Source organism: Colias eurytheme, chromosome 9 (assembly GCF_061535395.1).
Source record: "Colias eurytheme isolate Ceu_HAF_F1 chromosome 9, ilColEury1 Martin Lab GWU primary, whole genome shotgun sequence".
NCBI lineage: Eukaryota > Metazoa > Arthropoda > Insecta > Lepidoptera > Pieridae > Colias > Colias eurytheme.
In genome coordinates this window covers 10,451,702-10,474,909 of record NC_142988.1, presented here as the reverse complement: position 1 = coordinate 10,474,909, position 23,208 = coordinate 10,451,702, and the positions used below count along the sequence as shown (strand labels likewise).

Genomic DNA, 23,208 nt, shown 5'->3' with positions numbered 1-23,208 from the left:
GACTCTACCCACTACAACGTATCATACTATGAACGTAATAGGAACGTGTCAGGATCGGAAGCAATACGATATGCTCTACGCATAGATTCACACTTTTCAATACAAAGTTTTTTTGCCTGACACCTTCCTATTACGGTCATAGTATGGTACGTTGAGGGTAGAGTCATTTATGTGTACACAATCTCTGACTGAAAATACTTACGAATTCTTAAAAATCTTGAAGCAATTATGTATTAAATCTGAATAATTATGCGCTTAGTTTGTAATAAACAAATAATAATAAGATTTCTTCTACAATTTATCTTTGATCGCAAAATGTCCGTCGGATTTTTAAAGAGGAGTTCTAGAGAGGCGGTTTAAAACTGTTTCATATTTAAAGTATCTCTTTCAACTTCATAAGCTATTTAGAATTTATCCAAACGGATGGATAAAAATTATAAGAGCTAAAGTTCAAAACTACACCAAACAAACGACGAATAAAATCTTGAAACTTTGAAACTTATATATTCCTGGGGTTGAATGTTAACATTAGTTTGTTAGCATATTTATAACGTTATTGTAAACACACTGGAGCGTTCACGATACTCCAAAGTTGTGTTCAACTTTGACAGGCAATGGCGTCCGCTCGTAGCCAAAATGAAAAATTTTTCAGCCATGTAAAATATTCACAGAACGAATTCCGCGCCAACTCCTCTGAGTAAGTAAATAATTTAAAATTCATACGTTGACAACTTTCAAATTTTCGGTAACAAACTCGACATAAATATTTGGGAGCACTTTGCAATTCTTTGATGGAATTACGTGTGAATAAGTGCCTGCGTGTAGTATCTGCGGAACTTTGGTAATATTGTTCGTTGACTTAATAATAAGTTCAGTATCAAACATTTTTGAAATTTTTGTTGTTTGTGTTTAGTTATGCATGTTCTAGAAGATTTATATCGTTGCCCAGTAATATACTTAAAAAGTGTCGATGATAACTTTTTATTTGTACCTATATTCTAGTAGATAATACAACTATATTTAAATGTATTTATTATCAATACAGATTATTTAATTATATATATGTTTGTTAAACAAAATTCATTTCTTAAACATCGAACATTTCGTTGCAAGTGTACATTAAAAAGTACATCCATTTTAGTGCAGTGTAATTGTCATACTTCAGTACCACTTTAATACAAACTACTTCATTCCGATTGTTAAGCAATTCAACTCCCGTTTCTTCGCGAAACTTGTAATTTTAATCAAAACGTATGCAAATTGGTCTGGACGGCTGCCAGGAAAAGTATTGCAACTTCTTGTTTCTTGAAATATAACTCCGCTCATAATTTCTATTGGCGCAGCGTCAAGTCGCGATCATCAAACTATCATAGCATCTTTCATAGCCTCGCTTATTGCTAATAACAATTGAATAAGCGAATTTGATAGCATTTTCATCGACGAGCTATTTACAACCATATTTTCTAAGTCATACGTCTTGAAATCATTTGAGGGGTTGGAAGAAAATATGAACGTACTTTACGAGGTATAAAGTTGGTCATAACTCCGTTGTTGTTCTTGATAGCGATAGGAAAGGCGTCTTTGAAACAATATTATACAAGTGATCGCAGTTATCTTATCCAATTACTATATGGATCTTTATAATCAGGATATAAAATATCGTACTTTGTATTTTGTGCTATTAAGTACAATATTAAAAACAGAAATGTTCTCTTTTTCTTTAATCGTATGAAATACAATGGAAAGAAGATTAACAAAGAGATGTTCTAGCCTCTAGGATATTTTTACGATGGTTAATTTACTCTTATAGGTATACACTACAAAATTTCACAGTAAAGTTTTAAAGTATATTTGTAAAATATATTCATACTAGAGGTCCACCCCGGCTTCGCCCGTGGTACATATTTCGAAATAAAAGGTAGCCTATGTCCTTTCTCGGGTATAAAAATATCTCCATACCAAATTTCATGCAAATTGGTTCAGTAGTTTAGGCGTGATTGAGTAACAGACAGACAGACAGAGTTACTTTCGAATTTATAATATTAGTATGGATTGTTTAACACCCACAAAGCATAAGGTGTTGTATTCCTATCACAATAAATAAAACAATTTAAACTTTTCCACACAACCTCATGAAAAGTACAAAGTATAATCATACCTTTTATAGCGGTCGTACAATCGTCTCGCGTGTTTTACAGTCAGAAATAAATTCCTTAAGAAATCTACCGGACTCATTTTTTACAGTAAAGAGGTGAATAAAAGTTTTGTTCAGAACCATTTCGACCTCAACACAATCACTCAGCACTCAGATCGACCAAGCTTGTAACAATAGAAACGCAATCGTATTTTCCAATATGTACGATGTAGACAATAAAACTGGTTTTTACCGTTACCTATAGGCACTATTATTTATTCACAATCTTTCTCGATTTCTAGCGGTTTTCAGCGATGCAGGAGCATTAAATATTCCAGCGAAGGTTGGAAATAAAATGCTGTAGACATTACTCCGATTCCATTAGATATTTATGTGTCTAAATGATGAACGCTGCGCTGTAAGCGCTTTAGTCAGATCACCTGTTAAATTAAGGTAGTTAGAATGTCTTATGTAAGAAATACCTAAACAATAAAGTCAGTGACACCTACCCACTTCGCACCCGTTTGCGCTGAGTTATAAAACCTTCTATTATCTATTTATTTATTAAGGGAAGTTTCTTAGAAGTAACCCCAAAAAAATACTGTGGTTAAAATTAAAACTTTAACAGATATATTTTAGTATTTTCTAGTGTTTAATTTTACGCGAGTATTATACATTTACCACTTACCACGCTCGCTGTAAAGAGTTTCTAAACGTCGGGAAAATAATATCTTACTCTAATATTATAAAGGTGAAGAGTTTGTTTGTTTGTTTGTTTGAACACACTAATCTCGGGAACTACTGGTCCGATTTGAAAAATTCTTTCACTGTTAGATAGCTCATTTATCGAGGAAGGTTATAGGTATTATTACGCTACGACCAACAGGAGTGGAGCCACGGGGGTGAAACCGCGCGGAGCAGCTAGTAATGAATAAATCGCGTTTCACCTAAAATACGTTAAAAAGTCTTTAATTTCTAAAGGTATATTTTACTTCATATAAATTTTAGAAAAGAAATACAAACTTAATTGATATTCTTTTTGAATTTCCAATGCATGCTTATTTATAAATTCTTTACTCACGTAGTTTATTTTTGCATCTTGCACGAAGAAAGATTTAATACGATTATGACCCTATTTTTGCACTCCAGTTTGCATAAATAGACATAAAGTAGGCGTCGAGACGTTGCAAAAAATACATCTAAGCTTTAAGTAGGTGTTTTTATGTAGGAAAAGTTTGCACCTACTTATAACTGGCCCTTTGTCGTAGAGCTAACAACTGGTACAGTATGTTTAAATTGTAACAATTTGAGGAATATTATAATACATTATAATTGTAATCGTTTGTCGTAGTATATCAACTACTATGCTAAATGACGTGCAGTCGAGACGTTGAAATACATTAAACGACCTGACTAGTTGTCCTTTAGTCATTCAACTAAATGTCGTCATTTAATTAACGCGCTAGTCATTGAATCAAATAGCAGATTCAACCAGATGGAATATCGTATTTATGTATGAAAACAAGGTACTTAAACTACTTATACCTACACTAGTTTAAGAGAGAGCATGGAAAATTTTCATGCTCTTTATTCTATACTAAACATGAAACCGCACGCTTTAATCCAGTTCTAGTCCACTTGTTTAACCACTCAATAGCGAAAGACTTAACGGTGTAAATTGGAATTCCAAATAGCAAAGACGCCGTGAAGAACGGTTAGTATTCATACGAGCTTATCTCACACCAACAGGACGCCAAGTTTTGAATATACATGAAGTTGGGAAATTTTAACCCACTTATGGGTAGCCCGGACAAGTTTACACGTTCATATGCATAATATAGTAAATTGTAAGATTGTCATCGTTCAAAGTTTGAGCGTTTTATTGTGTTCAACATTGAGAACAACTTTTTTAGTATGTTTTATTTGGAATATGGTTGAGTAGTTTTGTTTTGTTGCATGATTCACAATTGGTCTTTTATACACTATTATTGGGACTGCTCATTAAAAAATATTCGCATAAACTTATCTTTATTCATATTCCATTTCCTATTAAAAGTTAATACTGTAAGTATTAGGTACCATAGGTTAATTTATGCTCTATGGCGTAACTTAGGAGAGGCCTATGTCCAACAGTGGACGGAAAAAGGCTGAAAAGAGAGGGAGAGAGAGGTTAATTTATTCCGTGGTCGGTTATCGTCAATAGCCTATGGCTTTATTTTTATAATTTGTATAAAAGCTCTATTTTATAGTTGAGTAAAAGCAGTTATGCTAAAATGGTACAAATTTTTAAAATATCTTTCAATACGTTTACATTTTTAACGAACTTCTGAATCAATTTTGTCAGAATCAGATTTCAGTATATCATAGTTTCATTTTATTGGAGAATTATTAGATAGCGAATAGAAGGTTAAATAATGTATTTGTAGGTACGTGTGTAGTTTTATAGCCACTTTCGTTTACTTATTGCCTTCGTTCGATACATACTCGAGATTTTATAAGATATCTATAAGATATTTTATGTCAAACTTCTGTCCATAAAAATGAGATTGTTTGGAAAGGAAACAGTATTAAAATGTAGTGATTAAAAATGATTCATGATATTAATTAATAATCTACAATACCTCCATACTTTTTAAAAAGATTACATTCAGTCTTTATATTTTCATCTACTCCAACGAAATACTTACGACGTATTTAAAAATTTTTTATTGTTATAGTTTTCTTTTCAAACACGTCTTATTCAATTAATCTAGAAATTGAAACATAAGGCAAAATTGATACCTACCTCGCAAATATCTATTTCATCAACATATTTTATGCTGTGAGTAATCATTAAGCTATTGCATAGCTTCTATCGCGGGCCTTGAGCGCGGGGACCGAATCCAGAAATTCCGTAACGAAAAAAACCTCACGCTCCCCACTCCGACGGGCACGGAGGTGTGGCTTGAAAGCATTGCATGCAATAGCTTTACCGCGGCAGTCCCCAAGTGCTTCACGTATTTTTATTTTAATCAAAAACATACAGATTAATTACTTTAAAACAGTGATAACTCGATAAAGCTCATCCGTATCGTAAAAGTCACATTAAAATGCCTTTCCTCAGAACTCAGATAGGGTAATCTTTTGGCAGGGTTCCGTCCCCACTGCAGTAAAGCTAGGCTTTATCGCTCTCAAGCTGTTGTACGAAGTACAATGTACTGTGAACATAGATATAAGTACTTGCATTATTGTTTGTTTCGACGTCTACTTATAGTATTTGTGAGAGATTAATTAGAGTAGAGAGTAGAAGTTTCTAGAGTAGAAAGTAGTAGTAGAGTAGAGAGTAGCAGTAGAGTAGTGTCGTAAGAGAGTGGATTAGAATTTTTAGAAACGTGAAGTGAACCATTGATATTCTAGATAAACTAGGGGATCATCGCAGTCCTTTTATGCGACCACTGTAAGTAGTCGTAGCGTTAATAGATTCTGTCTTTTTCTGATACACACATTATACAATATAAATGTACCACATTAGTATATTCTATCTTTATTTGTAGTAGAGTCTGTAAAAGAAGAACCTTATGTTATTAACAGTTGACGTAATAAAGGCTCTTTTTACGCTCTTCGTAATTTAGGCAACACTGCGGTTGATAAATTGTCCTAAAGCTTTTCTTGCTATTATTGTTTTGGGGTTTATTTGACAAAGTATCATTTATCAATTTATATAAAAAAAAATCTCTTATGTGGCGTCCGTCTATCCACTTCTTTCCAATTTCACAATAAGCAAATGAATACAATATTACATAATATACCTCCTCCGTCGAATCGAATTCATTTCTCCTTATTTCCTACAAACAATTTTGCATCATTTGCTCTCATAGTATCAGTTCATTATCAGTCAGTTATCATTGCATTATACCATTATACCATATTTCCACATCATAAATAAACATTTCTCACAGTTCAAATAGCCTTGTAATATAATGTAACGAGCCATGAATACTGAGCAATGATAGTAAGTAATAACGAATGCGTATGATATGCGTTTGTAGATATCTATGTGAGTATGAACACAGCCTTAGGGCAGCTTGTTGCGTAGGGCTTAGTTAACGTAGGGCTTGTTCACAATGGAAACTGTAATGAGACGCTAATCATAGTTCTTCTTGATTGAGAATGATTTACATGAACTTCATTCACGTGGTTATATCGCGATATCTGTTTTTCTTGATGATACAAAACAGAAAAGCAAAGTAATAGATTTTATGTATTTTTTTTATATGGATGAAATTAAAGGTGCCAGATAAGATGAAATTAATGAATTATTCGAATAAAAGATTAAATCTACGTACTAATTCAACTAATTTACTTGAAATCTATAATTATTGATTGATTGGATGTACAAATAAAAGAGCAAAATAAGTGGCCAATTACTCGCTTTTATAAGCACAGTTGCACAAATCAACACGCTGAAAATTTCAAATAAATTCACATACAAAAAATACTTTTGCACGAGAAATATATTGTGTTGAATTAAATAAAACTCGGTTATATTAACTAAGTTAGTACGGAAATTCAATCTTTCCGTATAATGTAGCTACTGAAATTTACATTCAATCTCCAAGGCACATTCAAAAACCCTTTCCTCTACATTAGAAATTGCTTCGGAAGCAATAAAAATAACAATGTCATACATTACCTTAAGACTAGAATAAGGAATTCGAGAAAGCGGCGTATTTGAATCGCTTTAGAGACGCTGAGACGTTTACATAAAGAGATGAATTGTATTTAAATAAACTAGCTTTTGTATGCTAAAGATTTGTGTGAAAACTTTTTCAAGTTTCACATAATATATCAATAGAAGCTACTGTATATCCGGGAGTAATGATTCAGCAACGTTCAATAAAATTAATAACTTTATGAAGTCTCAGTCAATCTGAAACATCCCAATTCCTTATATTCCTATTAGATAAGGACCTTACGTAATACGTCATCATTGTTGTAGAATGTCCAAAAACTAATCCTTTTTTATAAGACGCACGATCACGCCCCTAACAATATTAGGTATGTTATTAATTTAAAGAGGCGTCATTCAAATGGTCCGGGAGCCAGCAGCAGATTTTATGACCAAGTTCCTCTCAAGCGGTAATTAGTAAAATGCATCAAAGTATAGTATTATGAAGCCTCATGAACGTCAGCTGGAGCTCGGTTGGGGGGAAGAGCGGTTGTAGCCTCCCGTATCAGCTGACGGTTTTTCCACCGAGATACAGCCAGCTGACATATATATTTATCCACAGTTACATATAAGCTAACATCAGGTAAATTTTTGTTTGAGAGGAAATAACGGAAAATAAATTTTGCTTTAAATTTAACTTTCATGTTCGAGACACCAGCTGACGTATAATACACCATGTTGTAACCAGCTGACTATTTTTTTTCGTTGAGATATTGGGTTAGCTACAATTTGACAAATTTTTAGCTGAGAGGAAATGAATGAATGAATGTATTTTTTTTCCTATGTGCGTGGGAGGCTACAACCGCTCACCCCCCCAACCGAGCGCCAGCTGACGTTCACGAGGCTTTATAATACTATACTCTCATGCGTCTGACGAATTATCTCTTGAGAGGAAATAGTTAACCAAATTTGCACCTGGCTCCCTAACCAAAAAGTTTGTTAAGAAAACACACTGGGTATAAAAGCCAAACAGTTTAAAACACACTTTTCGCGCTGTTTGTTACAATGAAGGAATAAATTTGCAATGTTTTAGTTCTGAAATACAGTGAAATACGTTTTTCTTCTTTTTCAAATCAATTAATTGGAACCAACAGTGCATTTTTACTCCCTTTGTAATACAGTAAACTTCAGTTTTACATTGTTTTTATAGTTTTCAAACAGTGCAATCATTTGTGTAGTCCATACATTGCCCTGTTCCGAAGTATCATTGAATTTCACGGAAACGTTCAGACATTTTCTGTTCAGAGAACTGTGTTCCTTTTGTTCCTAAACGGTACACTTCTGTTTTGATGGAGGCTTTTATAGTTTCTACTGACTTGAAAAAAGAGGAAGTTCTCAATTCTATTGACACCGCCAGACATGTGTAATGCAGGCAGTATTTTAAATTGCTAGCGCAAGCCATGTGTTTAAATTCTCAAGAAGATAGTCATTTAACAGTAAACAAAACATAATATTAATAAAAATGCAAAAGATGAGAGAATGCTCATCATAACCGGTTCAAGACAAATTGTTATGGATTACTTACATTATTTTCAGTTTTTTAAATAGTATTTTTCCTCATTGTGCAATAAATATATAACAAGAGTTCAAAATAATATTTGAGAAAAGTTAGACTCTATATGAGGCAATGCTGACGTATTCAATATTACAACTTAACCAACCCGAAGCCTGAAACATGCATTCAATTTATTTATCCATTTCCGTTTACATAAAATGAAAAATATTAACAAAAGATTTTCAAACCCCAGTATTAAATATGTTTATTTCGCTTGACTATTTAGTAGAAAAAACATAGCGCTAGTGTAATATGTCTGACTCCATTTATGTGATGAATATTTATGTACAGTCTGCATAATATTTTTATAAAATAACCTAGCTTACAAATAAAACGTATGCGGATAAAACTAGTTTATGCTTTAGAATATTTTTTCCTTTGTTTTTACTGAATATGTTTGGTATAAGCGGAGTTTTGTATTATAGTTAACCAATTTGTGTAATAATCGTTGTATAGTGCAGTTATGAATAGGAATTGTACAGTTGGATTATATATACGTCATTACCATATAACTTTTTTTGTAAAAGTTGTTGTGTTCGCTTTGTTACATTTTGTATTTTTACAAGCATGCAACTTTAATATTTTGCATATTGTTTAATCCACAATTTATATCCGAGATAAAGATAATTTCGTTATTAGTAAATAAATTATGAATATATAACATGAATCTGAATTTGAAAATGATAGAGATGATACTTATTATAGGTTACTAGCTTTCCGCCCGCGGCTTCGCCTGCGTTTTCAAAGAAAAACCCGTTCTCGTAGGATTTCCGGGATAAAACCTATCCTATGTCCTTTCTCCGGTATCAAAATATCTCTATACCAAATTTCATGCAAATTGGTTCAGTAGTTAAGGCGTGATTGAGTAACAGACAGACAGACAGAGTTACTTTCGCATTTATAATATTAGTATGGATTTAAACATCAAGATTGTTAAAGCCTGTCAAATAAAAAATTGCTGTAGGAAAACCTTAAGGAAAACAATTTGCTCTACTAAATAAAGCTTTTTTTTTACAAATAAAATATTTGTTTATTGCAGTCTTAGGTTTATCTAATGCAAATTATCTACCTAGGTTGCATATAATAATATAATGATAATTAATCATTCTTTATTTTTTCAATAGCTCTAGTTTTATATTATTTACATAAAAGTAAACAACTATACACCTACTCTGCGGTAAAAATAAACTGACGTCACAGATTATACAAAAGCCATCGAAGCGAGATGCAGGTCACTATAATCAATACTTCTTTATTTTATTTTCACAGCTAGAATATTTTATAGAGAAAATACGTAGGCATTATAGTTCTTGGAAAATATAATATACATAAGCATTGCGTTGATGTAGGCGATAGTTAATCCTGCATTTTTAATGAGCACGTGGGCGTTTGTTAGTAAGCTTAAATATTAGAATTCACCGTGGATTAGTGAAATATGAATTACTAGCTTCCGCCCACGACTTTGTACGTGCATCCCCGTTTTTCCCCGTTCCCGCAAGACTTTCGGGAAATCTTTTCTTAGCGGATGCCTACGTCCTAACATCTACCTGCATGCCAAATTTCAGCCCGATACGTCCAGTGGTTTGGGCTGTGCGTTGATAGATCACTATATCAGTCACCTTTGAGTTTTATATATATAGATTTAGCGAAAATTTGAGAATATCTTTGCTGCAGCAATATGAATTAAAAAATCTGTACGTATATTTTGGTGATGGCCTGACCTGATGACCAATAACATATTATTGGTCATCAGGTCAGGCCATCACCAAAATATACGTACAGATTTTTTAATTCACTTGAATATAACACATATGTTATATTCAAGTCTTTTTAAAAACATCCGTGTCTATCTGTTGTTGTATGACATACCTTCGAATGAAATGAACTAATATTACCTATAATATTTTAAATCTATAGGTATCTACATACCTTTCCGTACATATAACTCTTGACTATGTTTGATGGAATTAGAAGCATTCGTTTCTAAGATATTCAGTTCTAGATTTTAGCCAATAAAGTATTTAGAATATTTGTAATTTCACCTGCATTTTCCAAATCGTTCATTGAGATTTGTTGAATCGATTATACCTACTTACATTTTGAATGCAATATTTGCAAACCCTTTTCCATATTTTATAATAAATAATTATTTCAGGACATTTTTCACACAAGGAAGGAAGGCTATATCTATTTACCTACAGCCTTCCTCGATAGGTACTAAAGGAATTTTGCTAACCTAAAAACGCTTTTTAATTGATATACGTAAATAAAACTAACGAAGAAAATAACAACACGTTCTAACTAAAAGCAGCAATGAAAAATGTTGCAAAAATATTTTTTTCTCGACTCTTAAGTTGCCTGGGTCCGCTTGTACATAGAACAAAATCCATTGTTTTATTACAATATACCGATGAGACTACTTTCCGATAAAGGCAAGAAAAATATTCTGAGAAAACATTCGTTACAAATGTATCAGTTATTTTTTTGTACTTTTTACAAATATTGACCTGACACGGAAAATATTCTCAGATCCGAATATTTCTTGTAAATTATAACTATTGTATTTTTATTTCTAAATAACGTGGTAGAAACACATATTTTATTCAACCAGAGTTGGAAAAGGATATTCATAAAAATTTACTCAGTAATCAATAATTTTTTATTAAAATTAACTATAATGTTTTTGGAATACTGAATACTAAGATAATAAAGGGTAATAACATACGATACGAAAACTGTTATTAAAATTCTTCCAAAGTGTCTGACCTGATTTTAACTTATGTTTTAAAGTGTAGCTTAAGTTAAGACTACCTTTATTTTGGTAAGTCAACAAGGGTTGCCCCGATCGATATTATCGTTAGGGTTGCCCACAATAAATCTAATATTACACCAAAGTATTACGACCTAGGAATTATAGATAACCTAGAAGAAGTCTTAGAGCGTATACGCACTATGCGGGTAGCCGCATTGCGGGTAGCCGTCCGGCTGACCGCAAGCACAATTATGTACGTAATATTCATTTCTATGCGCACTGCGATGCGGCTACCGCAGACCGCACAGTGCGCATAGAAATGAATATTCCGTACATAATTGTGCTTGCGGTCAGCCGGACGGCTACCCGCATAGTGCGTATACGCTCTTAGATAGCACTTATAGCATTTGTAGCTTCATTCCCAAAAGCAAGGTCCGCACAAAAACTTACACATTTTGGAAATAAAATAGAAAATGGAGTAAAAATACGGTTTTTACGATTCAATAGCGTAAAGCGATGTACTGCCAGCTGTCACGAAAGGTTAGCTACTGGAAACCCTTTCTTAGTTAAAAGCCTCTTTATATACTTGATCTATGGCGTTTGAACATTATGTATGAAGAGATTTATGCGAAAGTGTGGGATGTATAAACATTTTAACAGAAAAACCGGTTAAAAATATTTCTTTTTCACGCATTTGACATCGATTATCGAGATAGATGTTGTTGACATTTTTTGCAAGAATGTTCAAGTGGCTGGGAAAAAAGCTACAGAAAATGATTTTTGAAATATTAAAAAAAAAATTGGTTGTTTGTAAAGTAGGTTTATGATCGAGATGCTTACGTGATAACTGATAACGTCTTATTGGTGGCAGCGCTCGAGATGAGACGGGAGATCGGTCCGTCTCTCTCTCGGTACCTGCGATCGCGCTCGTGAGGTTTTGGTGTGACACAAGTTTCTGAACATGTCACCCGACTAAAACGATTTTAAAAACGTTATCACGTCAAAAAAATTGGCTGAAGGATTGAGCCAACCAATTCGATAATTTTAGAGCTTTTTAACTGCTTCCAACCATGTCTACTTTTACATTAATTTTTTGTATTAAGCGATATGAAATACTTTAGGTTTTTAAAATGCCTAAAAAGAGAAAACTTTACAGATTCTTCTTGTTCGGAATAGATAAAATAATTAAATGGTCACACTGATAACGGAGCCGCGTTCGGTTTCCGGCTATTGTTCTTGTTATTCACTTGTAGGGAGCGGCATTCGCATTAATTATTCTAGCAGTCTATCGGTGTCCGCCAACCGCGCCGCTAGTGTGAAGTCGCGTATTTAGTGTTTTATCGGCCATCTCGGAAGTTATTTACGCGCGCATCGGAGTGTGTCGTCGATTGTTTTACGTGCTGAACACGTAGTAAATTAGTGAATCGGCCCGCGGAATTGTTAATTGTACTTTTATGGATATTAGTAATCACGCGCTGACCGCGAGTTGTTATTGTGAAGTGAAGGACGACAGCAATGGCAGCTGTACTGTGGTGACGTATATACATCGTAGATTGTCTCTTTTGCATTATCTTTTATTATCTATTATTCCCGTAAATATAGTTTTTCCTCCCCAAGGGGCCCCTATTGTTTTTATAACATTTGACTGACCGACACACCACATATTATGTGCAGTTTATGTTCTACGCAACGTGGTAATATCAGGTATGTACCTAGGTTTGATATTACTATTGTTAGTGTATAATGGTAGCAGAGCAAAATAAATAACAAACATAATTCGTTGGTATACGGAGCGTGGTTCGCCGACCACTGGGTTTTTTGGGTATACGTAACACTTCTTTTTTTGTTATTAAATATCAAACTTCCATCCAAACGAAAGATACATTTATACATTTTTACATCCGTAGAAAAATTGTAAATAAAACTAATTTAAATAAAATTTGCATCCAATAAAAACTAGCTCTATGATATTTTGAAAGTTAAACCGCAGGATGTTTTTGGCGCGACCTACAGAAAGTTGACCAACACAAATAAGCGAACTTTTTATACCTAAATCACCTAAATGTTTATTCGGCATTAACAGTATGAACTCATTTTATTTTAATAATATTTTATATAAGACAAAATAATAAATGGCTTTAAATGACTGTCCCTAAAAATACTGTTATAAAGGTAAGCAATATCTGTAGATAATCTAATGGAGGAAAGAGAATTGTGCCTCAATCGAAATATTCAATAGAAAGAACACGAGATTCGGCCTCAGAACGAAGAATGGGCTAAAAAAATCAAATGCACCTGTTTCATCCTCATCACTGTAGGATTGACAATTTCAGCTCAATTCGACCTAAACGGTTTTCAAGTTATAGAAACTTATAAAAACTTTATTTTTTCATTCCTTCCAAACCTTACGTATTACAGCCTACAGCACTTCGTGATAAAAATGTCGAAGGATGATAAAATATATCTTACTAGCTTTTCGCCCGCTGCTTTGCCCGCGTAGTCAAAGGAAAACCCGTATACTTCTCGTTCCTATGAGATTTTTGTGATAAAAATTTATGCAAACTCAAAAATTTATTTATTCAATTAGACTTCTTACAAAAGCACTTTTGAATCATCATAACATTTTTTAACATTTACCAACGATTCGGAAAGCAGTATCTATAAAGAGGCGAACCGGCAAGATGCTCTTTTAAAATCATGTCAATATTACAATTTAATTTTACATACTTACTAACTACATAATATAATATGCCAAAGAACTGCCCTATGGTTCTTACTTGACAACCCTCCATGGATTTGCTTTGCGTTAATCTAAGTTACCCTCTATGTGTGTGCCAAATTTCATGAAAATCGATTCAGCAGTTTTTGCGTGAAGAAGCAATAAACATACAATCTTTCGCATTTAAAATGTTAAATTACCTATCTTATAAATTTCATTATTAGCGTGACAGGTTCATAATACAGTTCTCTTGAGTATAAAAGTTTTAAGTATTTTATTATCTACTACAATACAACTTAAGTGGCTGCCAATCCGATCTCGTCGTAATATACATTTTCTCCGTCTTTTGTATCAAGTACTTTTTGACCCTAAATCGCCTGCTTATCTTAAGAATAACTTTGAATTCCTCCAGAATGAAACTTATACTCTACGGTCGAAAGAAAGACTCACACTGCGTGTGGCTACTCGAAAAACTGAATTCCTAAGTTATTCATTTGCTTCAACCGCTGTAAGATTGTGGAACTCTTTACCTGTGGATATAAGACGTGCATAATCTTTAACTTCTTATAAACGTCTAATACATAAATATTATTCATTAATATATCAATATTATTAATAGATCTGGAATATGGCTCCGAGTAGTGACCCTAATACTTTAAGTAATATTAATAACTATTTTTTTTATATGTGTATGTTTATCATTTAGTAGGTATATATTATTAATTATTAAGTAATATGTATGTTTGTAAAATATTGTTTAGTTTTTTTTTTTTTTTTTTTTTAATAAATTTTGATGCCTCCCTTTATACAGCTAACACTTGTCCTTTGCCTGAGGGGTCGCCTGGTAGAGATCACTCTGAAGTGATAAGGCCGCCCCGTTACACATATTAAAGCTGTAACTTTGTGATTTATTATTTACTTTTATATTTTATAAAATAATGTGTGTAATGAAGTGTCAAATAAATAAAATAAATAAATACAATCGTATAAACTTTTCTTCAGTGCTAAACTTGCGTTATTGGTCACTATGGACATAAGTTTGTTTTGATTATGGAATCGTGAGTTAAGTAGTCCCTAGACGGCAATGCAAGCATGCGTTTACGCGAATTGTCTTGCCGCATGAATGACAAAAAAAATCATGAATTTTTATACAGTTTGTGCCCAGTCTTAAGCTTAATTTGTGATCGTATGAAAAACTAAGCTTTTGCATGCCTGCAATGACCTAAACGATCATGCATTCATTATACTTGTAGGATAAAAAATAGAAATGTTCGTCAATCAGCTACCAGCACGTGGTTTGTATGTCACTATACTTCTATCATTCATGCATGATACCACTTAATGCATGTCATGCTGCATTATCGTCTAGAGACGATTTTGAGTGTATAATCATTTCTTGGTATTTTAATTTTTATAATTTCAATAAACTCTTTTTTTTTTATAAAATACATTCGTTTAACAGCTTAGTTTTTTGATAATAATCAGTTTGACTTTAAACTTGTAGGTATTTATGTACACAATTTAGTACACGAATGTGTGAATAGTTTATCAACGTATGAAATAATGATTTGGGCAATATTTCGCGTAAAGGTCAGCTTTAAATAAATGTTCGCCGTAATCTGCAGCCGACGTTTGAGTGAATAATACGATCCTAAAACTACGGAGTGGTTTTAATGTAGGTATGTGGTAGCATGTTTTTAACATAGATTTTATTATGATTTGATTTTTATTTTTCGTACTTATGGTTATTTTCATCAATTTTGATGATTAAGATAATTTTTATCCAATCAAACGTTCTCTTCTTTTTATTTATATTTCAACACTGGCTTTCCGCCCGCGGCTTCGCCCGCGCTTTCAAAGAAAAACCAGAATAGTTCCCGTTCCCGTGTGATTTCCGAGATAAAACCTATCCTATGTGTTAATCCAAGTTACCATCTATATGTGTGCTAAATTTCATAGTAATCGGTTCAGTAGTATTTGCGTGAAAGAGTAATAAACACACACACCCACACACACACACACTTCCTCACAAACTTTCGCATTTAAAATATTAAGTAGGATTTACCCTAGTAGCAATCTCATCGCAATCGATCCTGTAGTTACACACATTTTCGCAATTGGTTCACTGTAGGTGCAGCTTAATACCGAAAAACATAAAAGCTCAAATTTTATGTATAGAGTCATTAATTTTTGCAATATTATAGTATTTCAATATATCCGTAATAGTCACATACGCGATAATTCGATACTCAAACGCATTAATCAGGGTCTGTTGTACAAAAATATGATCATTTCCAAAACGAAATTCCAATTTCATAACATGATTGAATGAAATACAAACGAAATGATTAAATATTTCATAATATCCGGCGGGAAATTTATACCATTTCTTTATTTTACATAACTCAATATTTTGGTAATGTGCTGCCAAAAAGACATGATCAATATCAAAACATATTATTTGTTATATAATAATATGAAGGTACAAGAATTCTATCATAATTTGTTTTTCGCCATTTGACCGCCGCCTTGGTACAGTAGTTGACGAGTGAGCGTAAAACCGTGGGGTCCTGAGTTCGATACCGGGTGGAGACGCAAAAAAGTCTCAGTCTGGCAGGACACAGAAGGCTGATCACCTAATTATCCCAAAAGAAAATCGATCAGTGAAACAGATGTTTTATACATCTGTTTCACTGATCATGTACTCCTCTGAGCATGTACTCCTTACCCCACATGGACATGGGACTTCACATTTTTTTTTTCGTCATCATCATCGTTATATCAACCAACATGACGCTTAATTTTTTGATTGTGTTAATTCATTTGAGTCACAGATTTCACACATGAGAGCAAACATTCCACTCAAAGCCACGTCAATTAAATTATTATAATTGGCAATTCAAGTTCACATTTCATCTCACAATGGATTCATAATAATGCAATCAATCTGGACATTGAAAACAATTAACGCCCTGTTAAAAGTAATGAAAAATCAACCAATGGCAATTCATTTACATAATAAAGGCAATTGTTACTGCTTACTCAGATATCAACAAAGCACCTACGAAGTTTACAAATTATTTTCAATAGTAATAGTTATTTTCACGTATCACACTTATTAACTCATTTTCTTCGAAGGAAGGTAAAGGAAAGAAGAAGAAGAACAATACATGGATAGATAATTCTTTATTGCACACACACACAAGATTTACAATAAACACAGAAAAAGACAAATAATTTGGAAAATCCAAAAGTGCACGCCTCATAATTTTTTTTTAATATTTATTTATTAATTATTATTTTTGTTTATTTAATAACAATTAAACCACATCGAATCAGACCCTGAAAAATGAAAGGGTTCTATTCCTGAGCATACTCAAGCGTAAGAGAAAAAAAAAGACTCGATTAGTAAAGTATTTCGGTCGCTATCGTGTTAACAAGAAAATCCTCCGCACATACAGACACACGGACGTCCAAGACAGAACTTTTTTAAACTGTTTTTTAACTAGTTTAAATAACAAAAATGACATCAAAAATATCATGAACGTTAAAAATAGTGTTTTTTCTTAATATGTGTGTGTATGTATTATCTTACAAGTGCAATGTATGATACATAAAGACATTTTAAGTTTGAAAAATCAGATGTTTTGCGCGAAGTGACAGTAGTACCCACCTCAACGCTTCGCTTATGAGGCGTGCAATAGATGCAAGTATGTACAAATGGCGGCCTTATCGCAAGGCAGCGATCTCTTCCAGACTACCATTAATATTAACAGGAAAACACATTGCATATCTACGTTTAGACTTTGAATAACTAAATCGATGAATAAAACTAAGACTTCTATATTTAAAGTGGACAGAATGTATAAAATGAACTTGATAGCGATCAAGTATCACAAGGAAAAGAAAATGTGACCAATTTGTTAATGAAAAAGTTAAACTTGATCATGAAAAAGTGGTGACGCAATCGCTATAAAACTATTATAATAACAACCGTTACGTAATTAAAATAGCGGTGGAAAAACGCTGAAACATGAAATTGTCCTCCCACCGCGGTAATTTTTTAATTAATATTCGCATTGGTATACAAATTAAATGACGGTTGAGTATCGTAACCCGGAAGAATTGAATATGTAATTTGGTTCGAACACGGCATCCGTCAATTTTCATGATTAAAGCGAAACCCCTTGTTTCTAATTAAATATTTACTGGGTATATTAAAATAATTTTCCGGGTGCGTGTGAAGTTTAGTTTACATAATGTTATGATAGTAATCCAGTTTGACTCGAGCGTGAAGAGGCAACATGAATTGGTCGGATAATATAAGGGTACTTTTATTCCCAAAAGGAAGGTCGTTATACTTGTAACTTATTTTAGCATTTTGGGTATGTTGACACTATTGGTAACTCACGCTCGAGTGGCTAATTATTCTTCGATTTAAATTATTACTTTATAAAATACAATGATATTAATACATATTGAAAATGGCTCTATTCTATTCATTTTTCCAAATGCTCTTTATCTCCTTAAGGCTTTTCTTATTATATCTAGATCAGATTGGAAGAAACACTATAATTCATAGATATCAGATAATCTGAGTTATAAATGCTTAGGTTTTTATTTTTAAAGTAAGAAAAAAGCGGGCAAAGACCTGATATCTAACAAAAGAGACCGCATTGTCGTCTGAAGGAGAGTTTATCTTTTTCTAACTATAATAAAAGGTCAGCTATTAATAAATTTAAAGCGCCCAAACTTTGATCGTTTATCTATCATTGGTGAGAACTACCACACGCACTTCAATTATATTCGTATTATAAATAGATTTGATTTGCTTTAAAAAAAATTATACCTAGGCAAAAAGATTATCAATTTATACATATTATGATCATTACGTAAGATACCTTCCAACTGATAGGTATAAATCTCTTGTTTATAATTCGTATGTTTAGGTTCATTTTGTAGTAAATGGTAAAAGGTTACTTGGGTTATAATGTCATAGAGCAGTATTATATCAGTTATACGACCAAGTAAACTCTATCATCTTTCCACACTTTAAGGCATCATGATTAACCCCTGGATCTTACTACAGTCAATTATTTATACAAATTTAGAAATTAAATAACTATGCATTTATTTGATTAATCTCTTTGTTGCAGATGTCATGAAGATGTAGAAATGTACGCGCCGGCCACTGCGGCGCTCTTGTTAGCCGCGCTTACTGCTCTTCCCTGTCATGGTAAATCTATACTAATATAAGCGGAAGAGTTTGTTTGTTTGTTTGAACGCGCAAATATCAGGAACTACTGGTCAGACTTGAAAAATTATTACTGTGTTAAATAGCCCATTTATCGAGGAAGGCTATAATGTATCATCACACTAAGACCAACAGGAGCGGAGCAATGCAGGTGAAACCCCGGGGCACAGCTAGTATAACATTAATATATTATAAAAAACATTATATCATGTATATTTAATACGGTTATATCTACAATATTATATATGTGAATGTTCTGTAAAATTTTTCATGATTGGTTTCTTATTAAATTGTTTATTACCTTTCAAAATCTTGTTAACAATACGACGATTATCTTGGAAGTTTATTACGAAATAGACTGACAAGTAAATTGGTAAATATTAATATTGATTTTAATTGAGATCGAAATGAAATTGATGTCACTTCAAGATTGATTAGATCTACAGTTAATGAAGATTTTTATATTGAAAAGTAAATAATTCTTGCGTTGGTTTTTCACAATATTTCGTCATTCTCATTCATCATTGTCTCTTTGACATCGCATTTATATTAATAAGCTCCCGTCTTCCAGGTACCGATGCTGACTCAACACTTCTGAGCGAAAAGCGGGAAGTTACCCAGCCAACTATAAACAAATTCTATCAAATGCTGCACGGCACACTCAACGAAACAAAACCCCTTAACTTAAATAACTCCCTTAACTTTATGCATAGTTTCGAATCTAATCTAAAGTATCCCACTGCTATTGATAAGTTCCAAGAATGCTGTCACAGTGGCGTACCAGCTGAAAATACTGCAAATGAAACCAAAAGTTTAAACGGTGCTATAAGTTATGTAGACAAGGACAGGAAACATAGAAAGAGACGGGTTGAATATATTATCCGGCCGATTGAAAATGTCACTTTACATGACCGGGATGAAGTGACGACGAGGTCGTTTTTAACTCCCTCCCCTTTCGCGATGGAAAGAAGGAAGAAGCCGGGGGAGACGGGGTCGAGTGCACCATTGCTCAATTATATATTTGATACGTATTCAAATACACATCAACATAGAAATGACAGGTAAATTATTTACTATAGTCCTTTCCACCTAAGATGATTTCTGTGACACATCGATTTTTGACACGTATAGAGATGTCGGTTACTGAAATCGTATCAATTGTTTCCGATAATCGATAATATTCTATATGGAAGTGAAATCGATTTGAATAAAGTACCAAAATTAGATTTTTCGGCATTTCGCCAACAATTAACTGAGGAAACTTAGCAAACAACAGCAACAAAAAGTCAACAATAACAATTAGTAACAATAACAGAATACCACGTAAAGTATCAATATAAAAATGCAACTTGTATACAAGGCTGACGCACTTGTACAGACGATTGACTCGATTGACAAACGATCACAAGATGGGCGCCGATTATATGATTTTCCAACTCTATGATTTTTCAACGATCCATTTCATGTACACGAATTGCGTAGGTATTATATTTTTGTGTTATTTTATTTTATTTTTCATTATATTAAACTAAACAATACTGATTTTTATTTATAAGCTTACGATGTTTCATTTTTATATTTTTGGTAATAATGCCGCTATAAAATAAAAATATTATGCACTAAAATTATTTTGACTTTTTAAACATAAAATACGTAATTCGGAACACGATGAAGTGTCACAGGAATCATCCTAGGTGAAAAGGACTATAATTATTTGCCTAATAATTGACTTGAAAACGAACTGTTAGCATGAAAAGTAGAGATTGTATGTAGAAAATTTGTGTAACTATAACACTTAAATATGATTACGATAAGCTCGTAGTAGAATACTTGAATATTCATAAACAGTAATCAATATTCGATTTCATGGTCACAAAAGATACCAACTACCAAACATTAATTACAGATTTTCCTTAGTCCTTTACAAATTTATTCATATACTATATTCGAGACTTTTCACGGATATTTTCAATAAAGCAACACTAAGGGCCTCGTTCACCATCTCCAAGTAAAGCGTTGATTAGTTACTTCTTAATTAACGTTAATCAGCAAGTAAAGGTTACGAGTATCTTTTGTCAATTTCACAAACGAAAAATAAGCTCCGAGTAACAACTTACTGGTTAAATGAGTAACGGAACAAATCGTACGTCACATTCGTTCAATATTACGTCAATGTCTCTCGTCAAACGTCATTGCACTATTGCAGCTGTCATTTATGCATTGTTAATTTGTTAATTGTTGTGGATTGTCTGTAGGGTCGGAAATACGCGTGTGATTTTAATTTGTTAAATTATTATATTAAGTACTTACCTATTTAATTATCATGGATAAAGTTAAAAGAGATAGAAGTGCAAACTTTTCTTTGAGGGATGGGAGGGATTAATATGATTTGATAGGTTATTTATAAGTAAAATCACTTCAATAATTTTTAAAAAATACCACACACCTTTGCGATGTAGGCATTATTTTATGTTTTATAAAGTTATGCACTTGGTTAACTGCATATATTTCGATAGACGAAATCTAGCGAAAAAAATCAGTTTCATCGAGGTCCGTAAAATAATCAACACGGAATTTAAATACACGAATCCTTGCTATTCGTTGTGTCGAATAATATTCTAATTCATCCAACTGATGATCAATTAAATCAAATAAATCCATTTTTATTCGTTTATTTAAAAAAAATCGTTGGTGATATACAAGAAATGACAACAGACAATACTTAACCGTCGAGTAAAACACGCTAATTGGCAGAAGACGTGGCAAGTAAGTTACGGGTCAGTTAATCTTATGATTAGTGCTACTCGGACGTCGTGAAACTCGCACTTGAAGTTACGGGTCACTTTAACTGGCGATTAGCCTACTCGACACTTTACTTGAAGGTGGTGAAACAGGCCCTAATAGACGTATTATACTATAAAACACGGAACTAAATTATAAAATGGTACTTCCACGCAACTTCAAGGCATTAATTACGCGAATACTTAGCATTTGTAAATGCCGGTAACAGTAATTACCATTCGAAGCTAGTGTTTACTTAAAGTTGCCTTATAATTGCTTGTGAATACGGTTGTAAAGTAATTACAATGAACTGAGCTACGGCTAGGAAATTTTAACGTAATTTGTATTGTAAACAATTAGTTTATCGAATTTTCAGTTTGTTACAATAATCCGTATTTAAACCGACTATACAAGTTTTTAGAACAAAGTTTAGTTTACATTAAAGTCACGGTACAGTCAGCACATTCAAAGTTTTCTATAACAAAATTAGTTTGAACTAGGGATGTAACGATACCGATACCGATACCGATATATCGGCCGATATATCGGCAAGCCGATATATCGGTATCGCCGATAATAAATCAACCGATACCGATATTTTTTTATTAAATTCTTTCTTTTCTTTTATGTTTTTGCATTGTATTCATTCATATTGTTTAAAACTACTTTCTGGCCACAGTGATCCGAAGTGAGTGTATTGAGAATATTTTTCTCTAAACAGTTGCAGTCGCAGTATATATTATCAATACAGGTTGCAGAAGTAGGTGTGATTCGTGTGGGTTCATTAAAAAGTTTATACAGATTAAATGACTGAAACAAATTAACAATTCGTGTTGCCGTTTGTGTTTGTAAAAGTATATCAATATTAAAATCACCACATACTATAACTTTTTTTTTACTCCTACTTAAACGCTTTAATATTTCTTCCATGACTGTCTCAAACATATTATAGTCACTGGAAGGGGGTCTATAAACGCAAACAATAATATAACGCTCCAATTCCACACAGGACAGTTCAATGGTCCGTTCTACAGAAAGACTAACAATGTCAGTTCGTTCTTTACATTTTACACTATCATGTACAAAAATAACAGAACCTCCGTGAATAGCCTGTGTTCTAAAGTAATATTTCTGTTTATATATTAGTTATTTATATATTCTGTTTCTGTAATAGTGTTAAGGAAGAGCGGAACCTCCTGACACAAGCATTTCATTTGCTTACTAGGAGTGTTCCAATCACAAATTTGTTTATGTAAAGGAAAGAAATAAATAATTTTGAATTTTTTTAATTTTTAACGTGATAAC

At 32.9% G+C, this 23,208-nt stretch overlaps 1 protein-coding gene across 1 annotated transcript in view; it reads left to right on the top strand.

The window, feature by feature from the left end:
* Positions 1-23,208, top strand: part of LOC149906094 (uncharacterized) — a 54,907-nt gene that overhangs the window by 17,361 nt on the left and 14,338 nt on the right. The window contains exons 2-3 of the mRNA XM_090105441.1: positions 19,025-19,104; positions 19,694-20,183. Of these exons, the coding sequence (XP_089961567.1) occupies positions 19,044-19,104; positions 19,694-20,183 (551 nt within the window). The 5' untranslated portion in view covers positions 19,025-19,043. The remainder of the gene's footprint in view (positions 1-19,024; positions 19,105-19,693; positions 20,184-23,208) is intronic.